The sequence below is a fragment of the Scyliorhinus canicula genome, chromosome 5 (genome assembly GCF_902713615.1).
Source record: "Scyliorhinus canicula chromosome 5, sScyCan1.1, whole genome shotgun sequence".
Lineage (NCBI taxonomy): Eukaryota > Metazoa > Chordata > Chondrichthyes > Carcharhiniformes > Scyliorhinidae > Scyliorhinus > Scyliorhinus canicula.
In genome coordinates, this window is record NC_052150.1 from 38,813,823 (window position 1) to 38,830,629 (window position 16,807).

Here is a 16,807-nt window from a genome sequence, read left to right on the forward strand (position 1 = left end):
GTCGTCCCAATATACAACCGCCTTGCAAGCTGCTTGCTTTCCAACATGTCCATTTTCCCTGCATTCCTTGCAATCTTCCATTTTGTGTTGGGCAGTGGCCACCCCAGGTGGCTACACCTGTCAGGTCCCGCCGTGCGTGAGGTGAGTAATTGACGCCGGCGGGACTGGCTAAAACTCGACTGCCATTCGGCCCATCGGGGCCTGGAGAATCGCTGGGGGGGCCGCTGTCAACAGCCCCCAACCGATGTGGCAGGAATCCTGCCGGCCACCGAAAAACAACACCAGAGAATGGGCAGAGTCGGAGAATCCCGGCCAAGAAAACCAGACGAACCACCAAAATTAACTATGGCACAACAAAGGCACCCAACCAAATAGAATACTAAGATATGGGCAGCACTGTGGCACAGTAGTGGGACTATAGTGCTGAGGAACCAGGTTCGAATCCCGGCCTTGGGTCACTGTCCGTGTTTCACCCCCACAACCCAAACATGTGCAGGTTAGGTAGATTGGCCACGTTAAATTGTGCCTTAATTGGAAAAATAAAATAATTGGGTACTCTAAGTTTATTTACCTGAGAAAGGACGTACTGGCTCTGGAGGGTGTGCAGAGACGATTTACTAGGTTAATCCCAGAGTTGAGGGGATTGGATCGTGAGGAAAGGTTGAATAGATTGGGACTGTATTCGTTGGAATTTAGAAGGATGCGGGAGGATCTTCTAGAAACATATAAAATTATGAAGGGAATAGATAGGATAGATGCGGGCAGGTTGTTTCCCTTGGCGGGTGAAAGCAGAACTAGAGGGCATAACCTCAAAATAAGGGGAAGTAGATTTAGGACTGAATTTTCGGAGGAACTTCTTCACCCAAAAGGTTGTGAATCTGTGGAATTCCCTGCCCAGTGAAGCAGTTGAGGCTCCTTCATTAAATGTTTTCAAGATAAAGATAGATAGTTTTTTGAAGAATAAAGGAATAAAGGGTTGTGGTGTTCAAGCGGGAAAATGGAGCTGAGTCCACAAAAGATCAGCCATTATCTCATTGAATGGCAGGGCAAGCTTGAAGGGCCAGATGGTCTACCCCTGCTCCTAGTTCTTATGTTCTTAGTTCTTATGTAACCCAGTGCAGTCAACACTGCAAAGCTCTCTTTACTAACCAATGAGTATATATGACAAAATTGAGGCAAGGCTTACAGATTAATCAAGTTCAGCAATAGATCATATCATAAGCTGGAATTTCAGTTGCAAGCAATGTCTCTGTCCTCTGAGTGAAACTGAGGAGGATGTCTGCCTCCATGTTCCTGACTCACCCTGCAACCAGTATTCGTTGGAGTTAGTGTTGGGGTGGTTAGACTTGAGGCAGGACTTCCATCCTCACCAGGAAGGATGGCTACAGCTAGGTCTGCAGGCAGACCTTAAAGAAGATGAGCCATGGACCAGACTTCAAGGTAAGTCCAGGCTTTGGTGGCAGGTGGCGAATAGAAACTACTTTGGAGATGGTCCTCCATTGGTATTCATGCCCAAACAGGAGGTACAATTTTATCATCCTGGACCAGATGCCCAGATGTTGGTACAATCTGGTAAGGGACTGATAACATTTTGCTTAAAGTTGGCAAGGTTTGCTTTTCAAGATACTTATGAAGGGAATAAAACCACAAAATTCCGTGAGTTTTCAACAAACTCAGACAAAAACAGACTCGCCTTCGGGAAACGGAGACAACCAGACCTGCGAGGGACACTTCTAAAAGGACAACAGATATATAGAGAGCGAGGCTCAGGGCCTTCACTCAGCTTCTGGGAACGGGGAAAGCCGGTCCCATGAGGGACACCTCTACTGGGGCAGCAGATGAAAGCGTGGGCAGAGAGCAGAAAGTTTATTTCAAAGCACAAGCGCACAGAGAGAGAGAGGAGAGAGTTAATTTCAAAAAGCACATGGAGAGAGGAGAGAGTTTATTTCAAAGAGCATGGGGAGCGGGTAGAGAGTCCATATTGAATAGCTTGGGGAGAAAGGAGAATTCATTTCAAAAAGCATGGAGAAAGTTCATTTTGTATAGCGGGGAGAGAGGCGAGAGTTCATTTTCAATATCATCCTGGCCACTGTGATCTCCTGGACTTGTCTCAATCACCACAAGGGGTTGGAGAGAATTTTCCCAGAATTTCTTCCCATTTTGACCCTTAGTTTTTAACTCTGCTTTTGTCACCTCGCCCTGGAGATCACATGGTCTGAATCAACTGGTGGTTAGTCTGCGGGATTTGAAGGAGAACACTGCAAAACTAATTAATACATTAATTAACTAGGTATAGATGGCTGGGCAGGTGATGAGCTGCAGCTGTATGATGTGGAAACTGGTCGATCTCATTGCGAGCTGCAGTGACCACATGGTTGCTCAAGGAATTTCGGCTCAGAATTGATGAGCTGGAATCTGAGCTTCGGACACTGCGGCACATTTGGAAGGGGGAGAAATACCTGGACGCTTTGTTTCAGGAGGCAGTTGCACCCTGTAGATTAAGTACCTCAAGGTTGGTCAGTGGTCAGAGACAGCAGGGTGTGATGACTGCCGATGTAGCAGGTGGAGGGATCCTGAATTCAGAAACGGAGGAGCTTCAGCTCTTAACCTTGTCCAACAGGTATGAGGTACTTGCTCCCTGTGTGGATGCTGAGAAGGGCTGTAGGGAGGATGAGCAAGCTGACCACTGCATCGTGGTACAGTAGGCCATTCAAGCCGGAGCAGGAAAACACAAGTGGTAGTTGTTGGGGATTCCATAATTAGGGGGATTGATAGCATCCTTTGTAAGCAGGATCGAGAGTCCCGCACTGTATGTTGCCTGCCCGATGCCAGTGGGAGGGACATCTCTGACAGGCTTGAAAGGATATTGGAGTGGGAAGAGGAAGATCCAGTTGTTGTGGTCCACACTTGGGCAAACACCACAGCCAAGATTAGGAAAGAGGACCTTTTTGTGGATTATCAGGAACCAGGAACTAAATTAAAGAACAGGTTCTCAAGGGCGATAATCTCAGGATCACTACCTGCAACACATGCGAATTGGGGTAGTGATGGAAAAATTAGGGAAGTAAACAGGTGGCTAAAGGAGTGGTGCGGGAAGAGGGGTTCCTTTTCATGGGACATTGGGACCAGTATTGGAACGGGAGGGATCTGTTCTGTTGGGACGGTCTTCACCTGAACCAATCTGTAACCTGTGTTGTCGCGGAAATGATAAATAGGGTGGTCACAAGGACATTAAACTAGCAAGTGGGGGGAAGGGATGTATGAAACTACGGGAAGAATAATGGTTAGCGAAGCAGCAGGTTAGCATGTGGGGGATTAGGGTTCAACGACAGGAAAAAAATATGAAGAACTCAGGAGATGTTATTAATGGCGGTGTTAGGATTAAAAAGGAAGGTTGAAAAATTAGCATAAGTGCACTTTACTTGAATGCTCGTAGCATTCGAAACAAGGTAAATGAGTTGATAGCACAAATCATTGTGAATGAGTGAGATTTAGTAGCCATTACAGAGACATGGCTGCAGGGTGGTCACATCTGGGAATTAAATATCCAGGGGCATCAGAGTATTCGGAAGGACAGATAGGAAGGAAAGGTGTACTCTGATATGTAAGGATAACATTACGGGGTAGTGAAAGATGATATAGGTTCTAATGAGAAATAGTTTGAATCCATTTGAGTAGAAATTAGAAAATAGGTCACTGGGCGTTGCTTTCAGGCAACCAAATAATAGCACCACACATTTCCAAAACTAAACCTTTATTATTAATTTATTATTAATTAAATATCCATCCAATAAGACTGCTTCCATCATTAAACTCTATTTTTGGAACCGATCGATTATGCCTATTAAAATCATAAGCATTTACAGCACAGAAGAGGCAATTCAGCCCATTGAATCTGTGTTGGCGTTTTGAAAGTACAGCCATGTTTAGTCTCAAGCCATCTATTTTTGTCTGAAACCCTGGAAGTACCTCATCCCTGAGCACGGAGCCAACTGCCTTTTAAAATTGTTTATGGATACAGCTTCCTCCACCATTTCAGCATTCTAGAACCTTACAACTCTGCGTTAAACAGTTCTTCTTATCTACACTCTGGGTAATTATTTTGAATCTATGTCCTCTCATTATTTACCCATTTTCTCTATTTACCCTATCAAAACGTCTCAAGATTGTAGAGCCTTATCTATTAAATGTCCAGTAAGAAGTATTGCAACACCAGGTTAAAGTTCAACAGGTTTGTATCAAATCACTGCCTTTTGGAGCACAGCTCCTTCCTCAGGAGCAGTCCGCCAAAAGCTAGTGATTTGAAAGAAACCTGTTGGACTTTAACCTGGGGTTGTAAGACTTCTTACTGTGCTCGCCCCAATCCAACGCCGGCATCGCCACGTCATATCAAATGTCCAATCATTAAGCTTCCTTCCATAATTAAATCTTTTCCAGAAGATAATTAAAAATTAGAATAATGGGATGATGGATAATCAAGCCTATTAGAGGTAACTGGGAAATAAGTGTCTTACAAACAAAGATTTTCCCTCTCCATTAATACTTTTATCTTCAACTTTACTTTTCCACTTGAGACATAGAGGTGGAGGGTTCAGTGACTCTGGCTGGCAACCTATGTAAACAGTGAACTGCCTGCAATTTTCCAATCAGCTGCCACCTCTTGCAAGATTGCTGATGAAACAGTCTCGCTGAATCCTAATCAACACCTTAACTAAAATTCTCAAAACCCAGGGTTGGACTTTCCTCCGGATATCAGAATCCCGCCATCCAGATGACCAAGTGGGGGTCCCAATCCTGCTCTTGCTGGCAGTACACCTAACAGCACAATGTTCCAGGAGTTGACTTTCTTGGCTGCTTCCGCACTTGCTGTCCATGTATCCATATAAGTACAGTTAACGGGATCCCAATGCTGCAGACCCAACCAGAGGGGCAGTAGGTCTGGAGCCTCGGAGTCCTCACCAAAGAGGTGAGTGCTGCTGAATAGGTCAGAGATCACAACAGCACTCAACATTGAGGTGGTGGTGGTATCCATATTCAGTGAGAGAGCCAGTGGCAAAATGGCAACAAAGCTGTTCAATTTTCCCTCGTTGGGTTCTTAATGATCTTAATTGGCTGTTTTCCTTCGTGAAGCTGGCAGCCAATCCTGAATTACCCCTAAAACTCATCAGTCTCCTCGGTGTAGATGCTGATCATGCGTTGCCTCGTCAAGCAGCCTTTATCGTTGTCATGGCAACTCTCTTAAGGCCTGATCATAAATACTTGTGATAAAAATGCTGATTGCTCGCATATTAATTCATGTCTCAAATATTTTTCTACAGTGATGTCATGGAAAGTCCAAAGAGCCATTAGAGTGCCATCAAGCTGGAAGGTTCCTACAATTTGAGCTCTGTATACTGTTGGAGGTAAAATACTAGCACGTATATTTCCGAGGATTCTGAATACAGGGATTTTGATTATATCCTCACAACATGTCAACTCACATTTTAATAAGAGTCACTGAGTAGCAATCAGAAATAAGGGGCTGGATTCTCAGTTTCTGAGACTAATTGACGCCAACACTGAATCTGTGGACTTTTAAGCAGAAAAACTGGCGCCGCACCATGTGGTTGAGAAGCCCAAAAAGCCAACAAGAAACACTCCGCCAAACCCGCCCAAAATGACACTTGGGGTGCAATCTAACCAAACACGTTGCAAGTGAGCTAAAGAGCAGGAAATACCATGGGGACGATTCTCCGAGCCCCGCGCCAGGACGGAGAATCGGCGCAACCGCACCCCGATGGCGGCACGCGATTCTCCGAGGTGTGGAGAATCGGCGCCATTTGCATTGGCGCGGCACTGGCCACGGGCCGCTGGAATCGGCAGGGCCGCTGATTCTTTCGCTTGCATGGGCCGAGCAGACACAACAGAGTCCCGCCGGCGCCGTTCACCCCGGTCGCTGCCGGCGGGAACTCTGCGCGAATGGTCGGGGGGGGGGGGGGGCATGTGGGGGGGGGAGGGGGGCTCCGTCCCCGGGGAGGCCCTCGGATAGGGTCTGGCCCGCGATCGGGGCCCACCAATCGGCGGGCCGGCCTCTTCCCCTCCCGGGCTTACTTTCTGCCGCAGCCGGCCCCTGAACACCGACGTCATGATAAGTCGGTGCTGGCGTTGCTAAAGAAGTCCCCCGCGCATGCGCAGGTTGGCGTGGCCCAACTGCGCATGCGCGGGTTGGCACGGCGCTCATTTGGTGCTGGGCAGGGAGGCTGGAGCAGCGTGAACCGCTTCAGTGCCGTTCTGGTCCACAGTGGGGGACAGAATCGGTCGTCCACGGGTCCGTTTCACTCTGTCATGAAACGCGACGGCGTTCACGATGGCGCGAACACCTGGGCTCCATTTGGGAGAATCGCCCCCCAAGTGTTTACCAACAGCTGATCCAGCAGGGCCATCACCGGTTTATAACATTAATTGGTCCGCTTAACGAGTCCCCACAGGCGTCACGTCGCAAATGACTGTCTTGCCGGCTGATTCGCCTGGACTGCGTCTGGCAGCTCTCTATTAACGAGGGGGAGCAGCACTTAAACCACTACCAGAGAGCAAACCCCACACAGTACGCAGCCATGCCATCGCGTAGATCAGCTTCAAGATTCGGAGCTGCCGACCTGTCCAGGCTGTTGAACACGGTGGTGTCCAGACCTCGGGGGATCAGCCACAGGACAGCCAGTGCCACCTGGGAGGAGTAGCAGTGGCTGTCAGCTTGGGGTGTGTGACAAGGCGGACTGCCACCCATTTCCTCAAGAAGCAAAATGACCTCCACTGGGCTGCACGGGTGAGGTGGTATTGGCCCCTGGCACCATTCCCGCCTGTTACCCCCACTCCTGCCTGACGTCCATGCGCCAGGCACCACCCCTGCCCAACACCATAATGTGTTCCAACCCACCCAGGCCCAGCAGCGGTGCTCTGTCTGCCACCCCCACCCCGCTGCGATGCATGACGCGTACGGCTCACGTTGCTCTCTCTGTGTCCCTGCAGATCAAGTTGGCCCATAACAGATGGAAGAGGGCCCAGCACGGGGGGTTGGGTTGCAGACCTCAGGGTCCTGACCCCCTACCAGGAATGGGGGTGGCCGAAGACAGATCGGTTACCGCGTCGAGCTTGGCCTTCGCTGCAGAAGTGAGTATCCACTTACCCAGATGACCTGTCACACATGTGTTGTTCATGCCATCATGTTGATCCTTCCCTCCCACTGACCACATGTCCATTCTTCCACAGGATCGGCATCCGATTGTGCTGGCCCCCGCCTATGAGAACACCGCGGAGGAGAGTTCCGAGGATGCCACCATAATCGCGTCATGGCTGTCATCCCCACCCTCCACCAGCGCAGACACACATCTCGGCAGGCGAAAGTAGTGGCCAGGCTTCTGAGGCACAATCTGGTGAATATCACATCGTTGCTGATGCGCATTAGGTGGAGGCAGGAACGTCCGGGGGTGACAGATCTGCTGGATCCCAGGACCCAGCTGAGTGCCAGTCAAATGCTGCGCTTCTGGACTGGGTGTACCCAGAGCTGATGCAGTGGATAGGATGCGGCTGTGAGAGAAAGAGTGGGGTGTCAGCGACACTCCAGCAGGTCCACAGCCTATTGACGAAGTCCCAGGAGATAGAGTGGCACTGAGGCCAACGCTGCTAGGGTGATGACCGCAGTGGAAAGCCTGAAGTAAGATGTCAGTTCCACGCATGGAGGTGTCCAAGGAGTAGCTCAGTCAGTGACGGCTATGGCTGAGTGCCTCGGCAGCATGTCCGAATCACTGGGGGTCCCTGACACAGGTGGACCTTTCCCAATCACTGCGGAGCATATCCTAGTCGCTGGGGACGTGTCCCAGTTTCAGGTGGACCTTACCGGGATGCTGCGGAGCATGTCACAATCTCAGGTGGGGAAATGCTGAGGCACTCCAGACCATGTCTTTGTCGCTGAGGACCATGTCCTAGATGCAGGTGGACATTTACGAGGCACTGCAAAGCATGGCCTGCTCACAGAGGGGCATTGCTGAGGGTATCGATGCAGACATTGAGGAGCCGCCGGGGCTGGCAGAGCCAGCTGATTCAGGGGCATCCGGAACTCATAGAACGTAGAACATTACAGCGCAGTACGGGCCCTTCGGCCCTCGATGTTGCGCCGACCTGTGAAACCATCTGAAGCCTATCTGACCTACACTATTCCATTTTCATCCATATGTCTATCCAGTGACCACTTAAATGCCCTTAAAGTTGGCGAGTCTACTACTGTTGCAGGCAGGGCGTTCCACACCCCTACTACTCTCTGAGTAAAGAAACTGCCTCTGACATCTGTCCTATATCTACCACCCCTCAATTTAAAGCTATGTCCCCTCGTGTTGGTCATCACCATCCGAGGAAAGAGACTCTCACTGTCCACCCTATCTAACCCTCTGACTATCTTATATGTCTCTATTAAGTCACCTCTCAGCCTTCTCCTCTCTAACGAAAACAACCTCAAGTCCCTGAGCCTTTCCTCATAAGACCTTCCCTCCATACCAGGCAACATCCTAGTAAATCTCCTCTGAACCCTTTCCAAAGCTTCCACATCCTTCCTATAATGTGGTGACCAGAACTGCATGCAGTACTCCAGGAGCGGCCGCACCAGAGTTATGTACAGCTGCCGCATGACTTTGTGGCTCCGAAACTCAATCCCCCTACTGATAAAGGCTAGCACACCTAATGCCTTCTTAACAGCCCTATTAACCTGGGTGGCAACTTTCAGGGATTTATGTACCTGGATGCCGAGATCTCTCTGTTCATCTACACTACCAAGAATCTTGCCATTAGCCCAGTCCTCTGCATTCCTGTTACTCCTTCCAAAGTGAACCACTTTTCCGCATTAAACTCCATCTGCCACCTCTCAGCCCAGCTCTGCAGCTTATCTATGTCCCTCTGTATCCTATAACATCCTTCAGCACTATCCACAACTCCACCGACCTTTGTGTCATCTGCAAATTTACTAACCCATCCTTCTACACCCTCTTCCAGGTCATTTATAAAAATGACAAACAGCAGTGGCCCCAAAACAGATCCTTGCGGTACACCACTAGTAACTGAACTCCAGGATGAGCATTTGCCATCAACCACCACCCTCTGTCTTCTTTCAGCTAGCCAATTACTGATCCAAACCGCTAAATCACCTTCAATCCCATACTTCCTTATTTTCTGCAATAGCCTACCTTGGGGAACCTTATCAAACGCCTTACTGAAATCCATATACACCACATCAACCGCTTTACCCTCATCCACCTGTTTGGTCACCTTCTCAAAAAACTCAATAAGGTTTAAGTTTGAGGCTCAATCCAGGGGTACAGAGAATGGATTGGGGTGGGGAACGAGGGGAGTGATGGGATGGCGGGGCAGCATCATCAGGGTTCAGGGTAGTTGGGGTCGCAATTGTAAAACAATTGCTCCCGAGACATGTGAAGTCTGTGTCACATTATTCTGCAATGCGGAACCACCTCCAAATCCTGCCCCAGCTTACCGGCCCGGTGCTCCCGGATTTGTCCCCCGCAACGAAGGCATATCATGTTTCGTTGATGGGCGTGAGCGTGCACTTAGCAGACAAACAGGAGTCAGACTATGGCATCGGGTGAGGAGCATCAGTGCTCAACTCACAGTGGGTTATCATCACCCTCCAGTCTTCGACATTGACCCCGCTGACAGTGCCGACACAGGCCCATCACCCTGGAGTTATGTAACGCAGACCCTGGGATGGTGGAACAGGGTGGGGGTGTGGTGAGGCAGGCCATGTGGGTGATAGGGGTACAGATGTAGTGGGACGATGGGTGGGAAGGATGGGAGGGGGTGAGATGATGGACCCAGCCGTGTCCTATGTGCAGCGGGCAAGGATGAGGGCCTCCCTGACTCTCTGGACATGACACACTCCCACTGCTGTCCCTATCCTCCTTCCCCCAGATGGTCCTGTGGACCCCCCCTGGGCTTGTCCTCTTGGTCCCGTGCCTCCCCGTCCTCCTCCTCCTCGGATGTTCCTCCTCCACCTTCAGCACATTGTCCCTCTATTGTGCCAGGTTGCGGAGGGCACAGCAAACCACCACAAAGTGGGCGACCATCCAGGGGGTGTACTGCGGTGCGGTCAGGGCATCGGAGCCGCATTTTAAGCAGCTCAATGAAAGCTCGGGTGGCCACTGGGGACTCGATATATCGGGTCTCCACCCCGGTCTCCGGCCTCCATACTGGTGTCATTAGGTCTTCAGCCGATACCTCTTATCCCGCAAGAGCCAACCGGTCATCCTGGGGTGTCCCTCGAAGACTTCAGGGATTTCCGACTGCCCCAGGATGTAGCTGTCATGCACATTGCCTGGGAAGCATGCACACACGTGCATGATATTCATGTGGTGGTTGCACACAAGTTGGACGTTCAGGTAGTGGAACCCCTTTCTGTTGATGAAGGGTGCTCTCTGATGCCCAGATGTGCGCACGGCAACATGCATGCCATCAATTACCCCCTGGATCAAGAGACTCCCGGTGACGGTGGAGAATTCTGCTGCTCAGGTATCCTGTTGGGCTTGGTCCTTGACAAAGTTTATGGGCTGGATTCTCCAATCGTCGATGCCGAAATCGCGTTCGGCGATTGGCCGGAGAATGTGTCTTTACGCTGGAATCGAGGCCGGTTCTGTTTTTCCAATGCTCCGCCCCCTCAAAAATGGTGTACTCAAGGAGTATGCCATCGGGACGGCTTCAGGGAGTCACCTGAGACCCTCCCACAATGCTCTGCCCCCGATGGGCCGAGTCTTCGGCGGTGTGGGGCGCGTGTCCTCACAACATTCGGGGACCTCGCATGGCGGCTGCGGCCTGTGTCCAGCGCCGCCACAGTTGGGGTTGGGGGGGGTTGTGGGGGAGCTGTTCTGCTGGCAGGGTTCCTTTGGCGGGGGGTGGTCTGGGGTTGGCGAGGGAGCTAAAAGGGGGAAGTTTTTGGCAAGCATGGTCCACGCGCATCCAGAGCCATGTTGCATGGCGAAGCCGCCATCGTCTGCATGCGCAACCACAGACCTGGCCATTCTGCAGCTGTATCCGCAGGTAAAGTGGCTTTACGCAATGCGGCTGCTAGCCCCCCACTGGGCGGAGGATCGGTGCGGGGGCCGCCACTGACTTTTTCGTTATAAGACCAGACAGATCCTGGGAACATAGCGGCAGAATCGGAGAATCCAGTCCAATATGTCAAAGCTGTCTGGACAAACAGGTATCCGTGACTTCACACATGCACTTGTGGGCTGTTGGTTGGGATACGCCGCACAAGCCCTGCTCGAGCCCTGGAGTAATTTTGGAACGTAGAGGTTCAGCACTGCGGTGACCTTGACAGCCACTGGGAGCAGGTATCCTCCTCCTTCACGCGGTACCAAGTCCACAAAGAGAGCTTGATAAAACGGTGTCTCCTGCGGCACATGCTGCCTGACATGTGTTCGAAAGACCAGCGACACCTTGGGCCGGCACCGGCCTCCCCCTCTGGGTCCCTCCCTGGCTTGATGGGTGGCCAGGTCCTCAGGGTGTGATGGGACCCTGCACATGAGCTGTCTCCTCAAGCCTCTGTCGGCGCTGTGGTCACTGCCTCCTCCAGCATCTGGCTGCCTGGGCTGCCAACAGCACCGTGAGGGCAGCTTCTGTATGTAATATCTGTAAGAAATTGGGGGTGAAGGATGGACAATCCATTATGGCTTCCAGCCCGGTACCCTCTTGTTCCACATGGCACGCCTCACATCACCTACCATCCTTCAGAGTGCCACCCAACATGCCCTGCACTCACACCTTTGGCTGCAGGGGAGTCCCTGTGTGGCGCTAACAATTGTACGCAAAGACTCGAGTGAAGTACAAGAGAGGCTTTATTGCTGTGAGATGCTATTCCGCCGCCGGCAGCTGTAGAATAGTATCTCAGTGAAGCTAGCGCATATTTATACACAAGCTCCCTGTGGGCGGAGCTAGCCGGCAGGGGCTTACCGGAGAAACCTGTATTACAGGTACGGCCATACATCCCCCTACTGCAAGCACACATATCTACAGTGGTTGTATCACCACACCCTGGGCATCGGACCCCAGACCCTGTACCCCAGATACCTGCTGGTAATGTTATCTGGACCAGGTACTGGTTCCCTCCCCGGTGCACAGATCCACCCTCTGGTTTCAGAGATGTCTCCAATGCTGACGCCCAGCTCTTGGGTGTTTGGATGTTGGATTATGTGTTGTTGAAGCCTCCGGTGTCAGGCAAAGTGTCCAGGCCTCACAGTTTGATTGGGATGCTAGGCAATAACTCTCACCTGCAACATGGCACGTCAACCCACGGGAATCCACTTTGGAGCTATACGGCTGGATTCTCCGCCTTCGGGATGCTCCATTTTGCCAGGAGCCTGGGGGTTTCCCGACGGCGTGGGGCTGCCCCATAATGGCAAACCCCATTGACCAGCCGGCGTAACGGAGCATCCCGCCGGCGGGGCGAACCTGAAATGTGGCGTGGCAGGGCAAAGAATCCAGCCCATGAAGTGCACACATTACTATGATTGCCATTTCCCGATTAGCAATAGCCTTTGGCTGTGCACCTGGAGGCCGTCACAGTCAGTGAGGGTTACGGGTGGTCGGTGGGGAAAATTGGCAGTTGCCGGAGCTGCTCCCATTACGATCAAGGGGGTGACATGGTGTACCCACCCCCCAACCAAGGCTCTCTCTGCCCCCCCACCCCCCGTCACATACTTGGCCAGCAAAATCAGTGTCCCCGCGCTCACTACCCAGGATCGAAAGTGGCTACTCCCCTCCTCGGATCGGTGTCACATTTTTAAAAAGATGTATTAATTGGAGCCCATCTGACCGCTTGCTAGGGAGGCCGTTAGATCACGGAAGGCCATTAGATAGGGGTTTGTTCCCATTAATCATATGGAGATAGGCTTTAATTGGTGATTATTGGATTCTGGCCAGACCGCAGCAGGTTTTGGCTCTTGCCAACGGGGCGGGCCAGTTAGATCGCAAATGGATTGGTGCCCGGTGCAGTTCCCAATTTTGACCTCATGATGCGATCTTATGGCTGCGTCATGCAGGAGCGAGGGGGCGACATGGCTGTTAAACAACGTCCTTAGAAATTTTTTGGTTGAATTACGACCTCTATCTCCATTAGTCCATACATCCAGAGGAAGCGACCTACCCGTTCAGGCGTTAGGCTGTAGGTTGCCTGGGGCTGAGAGAGAGGAATCCAAGCCCCAAATGATCAACCTACCCCTTCAGTTTTATGAATCAGTCTTGCTGATCATGCATTAAGAACACTCTCCACTCCTGCAGGTCTAACTGATTGAGATATTGGATTACCACAAAATGATCTAGTCGCCACATTCCGGCGCCTGTTCGGGGAGGCTGGAACGGGAATGATTGCCTGGGAGCTGTCAGATAGTTTAACAAGTTGTTGAAATTAGAGCATCTCTGTTCAGCTTTGAAACATATTCCTATGCATTAAGACTTGACAAGTTATCTAGCCACATAAACTTCCAATCACTTTGCCTTCTCTCCATTTGGATCACCCCCCTGACTTGTTTTACATCCTGGAGAGCTAAAATCCAGATAAAACATTCCCTAAAGCGGGCTTCTTCTTCTCCACAGATCCTTTAGTAGTTTGGACATTAGCTGCCACATTGAAGACAGCGATGGTGTTTGCTCTCCCTGTGAATGTTAAGCAACATACTAGAACAACATCAGCACTTAAACCAGTTTACAAAACATTCCTCTGATACTTTAGTATTGGTCATAATTAATCGGAAATAAACTGGATAATATCCACATTCAAATAGATGTAAAAGAAATATGCGTTGGAAATAATCAACAGGTCGGGCAGTATCGGTGGAGAAAGACACAGTTAAGTTAAAAAACTTAAGGTTAAAATATTGTTGCAATTAAATATGCATGATGTTTCCATTTTTATTAAGAACAAATCACACAAACCAGATTTCGAAGTCATGTATTTCAAGTAAAATTGGTACAGCAAGTCAGGCCCATTGGGCAGCTATGTCTGCCAGAATGCTGTTGTGATAAAGGGTATACAGACCAAGCTAGAGCCAGAGGCATGGCAGGTACCACAGCAGTGTGGGCACATCAGGCAATACTGGAATGCTGAGGAGAACAAGCAAGCTAACAGACAACAGAGCCAATCAACTGCACTCAGCATGAATAACCTGTGATCCGTCTGAGCAACAGGGTGATATTGGTGGCTCTGCTGTCCTGAATATGTCCGTGGAGACTTTAGGATTGTAAATGGTTACTGAATTCTCCCTCTGTGTACCCGAACAGACGCTGGAATGTGGCGACTAGGGGCTTTGTGCAGTGACTTCATTGCAGTGTTAATGTAAATCTACTTGTGACAATAAAGATTATTTTTATTTATTATTAAAGTTCCACGTGGTTATAGAACTCACTGTCAGTTGGCCCAACACACCTTGCAGCAGCTGAAGTATGTTTGTTTGTCGTATAACTAGACCTCCCTCCATTTGTAAATATGTCCAACACTCTTCAGCGTACTGTTTATCTGAGTGGAGTAAGCTGCCAAGTGTTGGTGCTGGAACCCAACTTGCTGCCTCATATAGGGAGTTGACTGGAATGATGAACCCACAACCCTATTTAAAACCAAACCAGGTTGATTCTCCCAGTTACCACATGCCAATGGTACTAACTGATTGCTCACTGACATTGCAGCATTTACTATGTGTAATACATTGCAGCCCTTATTATGTGTTCTACATTATAGCACTTATTTAGTGTAGTCTATTATCAGCATTTGTTAAATGTGATATATTTCAAAACTTGTTATGTGTGTGGTGTATTGCAACTTTGATTATGTATAGTATGTTACACTTTATTACGTATGACATTTTACAGTATTTGTTATGTGTAGTATATTGCAATACATAAAACATGTTTATATTGCAACTCTTTTGTGTGGTGTGTTACTGTACTTATCTGACATTGTACAGCACTTGTTATGTGTTTTTTATGACCAGACTTTTGTATAGAATATTACTGCACTTATTATTTTTGGTATAGTGCAACACGTTATTTGTGGGACATTGTTCTATGTGGCACATTTTAAACATATCTTTGCTGTCATTTGGGCATTAGAGCGGCACGGTAGAACAGTGGTCAGCACCGTGCCGGTGACTCCCGCAAGGGAGGTGCCAGAAACCACAGCACCTCAGACTAACCCCCCCCCATCCCTGGTGAATTTGGTGGGCATCAGGCAGAACAAGGTGGCACTACCCCACCTGGGATACCCGAGCAGCAGCTGGGTTCATCCATGCCCGGTCGCCCCAGAAGATGGCCACCAAAGGGGACCCATGTCGCAGGGCGGGAATGACAGCAGTCCGCCTCCACTCCTGTTGTACCATCTGGGGATCCAGTTAGGCATAGTGTACGGCCGTAAGGGCAGAAAAATAGACGCCAGTTAAGTTGGCATGCGTGCAGGGCACAGTTTAGTGATCGAGGCTAGGGCACATATCTGTGTATATGTTTTCACATTAAACACCTGTGCACAGATGTTTACAATGTTATAACCTGCCTCGGTGCTCTGTCAGATAGATGTGAGGAGTGGGCTGGGCTGGCTGCAGAGGGGGCGCGGGTGGTGGTGGAAATGTGTGGACTTCAGGGGTGGACTTGGCTCAGGGATCGCAGTTCAGCCAGCGCTCACCGCTCTGGTGTCTCACCACTGTTCCCCCCCTCCCCCTCCACCGCTCCTATCTCCACCAGCCCAGGGAATTGATGGGACTGTGAGATAGAATGGCCAGCTCACATGCAGGGATCATTCAGGTGGACAGTGGAAAGTGCTACTGTGGGCAGGAGTCAAAGGAAATGGAGCACCAGAGCTCATCGCAGAGCTGGTTGTCATCATCCTCCATCCCATGGACCAGACCCATTGTTACTGCCAATCCAGGGCTCACACCCCATCATGCAGCAGGTTTGTATCCCAGAGGGGATTGCAGAGGGGGTTGGTCAGCCGTGGGGAGGGCACTGTGGGAGCGGTGTACGTGCCTTTGGCCAGTGCTCTCATCCCACCCCCGGCAGTGAATGTTGAGGTGATCAGAATGCCCCGCCGGCGGGTGGTGACTGGTTGGGGGGGGAGCGTTATGGCAGAGGATGGGGGCTGGGGTACAGGGATGGTGGGGTGGGGGTGTCACTCTTCAGAACCAGGGGCCAAGCTGGGCGGTCAGTGGGGAGTGCAGCAAGATGGCTGCCTTGCAGGCTGCAGCAAAGGCGGTCCATGCCTGGACACTGCCTCAGTCCCATCGGGGGTTACCCCAAGCCCTCCCAGACCCGTCCCCCAGCCAAACCAGCCAGTGTCAGGACCCGCAACCCATGGTCGCGCCTCTGCATGTCCTACCTCCTCTCTCTCACTCATCAGCCACAGCGCCTGTTTCCCGGTTTTTAAAAGCACAAGTGACCTTGCCATTGGGAATTCCCCCCAGGAAGCAGAGAATCGTGGAGGCCCCAGAGAATACCAGGTCAGGCCCGCTAATGATGTGCCAGCGACATTTACTGTCTTGTGGAGTGGAATGCATTGACGCTGCTGTCGAGGAATTGGAGAATTGCAAAACCAGCACCTGCAACAATTTCGGCGTCAGAACTGATTCTCTGCCCAATCATGTTTCCTGATTCCTGTGTCAGCGGATGGAGAATCCCACCCCATGAATATATCATCTACCTAACGGGAATGTGCTTGGAGGAAGCTAGGGATCATTCCATCCAGAACATATTGCTTGTGGAAAGGGACAAAATTGTTCGTGAGTGCTGGACCTAG

At 50.5% G+C, this 16,807-nt stretch overlaps 1 protein-coding gene across 2 annotated transcripts in view; it reads left to right on the forward strand.

The window, feature by feature from the left end:
• The window catches only part of LOC119965920, a 156,136-nt gene extending 141,286 nt beyond the window's left edge, over positions 1-14,850 (forward strand). For both annotated transcript variants that reach the window (XM_038796932.1, XM_038796933.1), the window contains 2 exons: positions 5,319-5,402; positions 13,627-14,850. In XM_038796932.1, the coding sequence (XP_038652860.1) occupies positions 5,319-5,383 (65 nt within the window). In that variant the 3' untranslated portion in view covers positions 5,384-5,402; positions 13,627-14,850. The remainder of the gene's footprint in view (positions 1-5,318; positions 5,403-13,626) is intronic.
• The last annotated feature ends 1,957 nt before the right edge of the window (positions 14,851-16,807 follow it).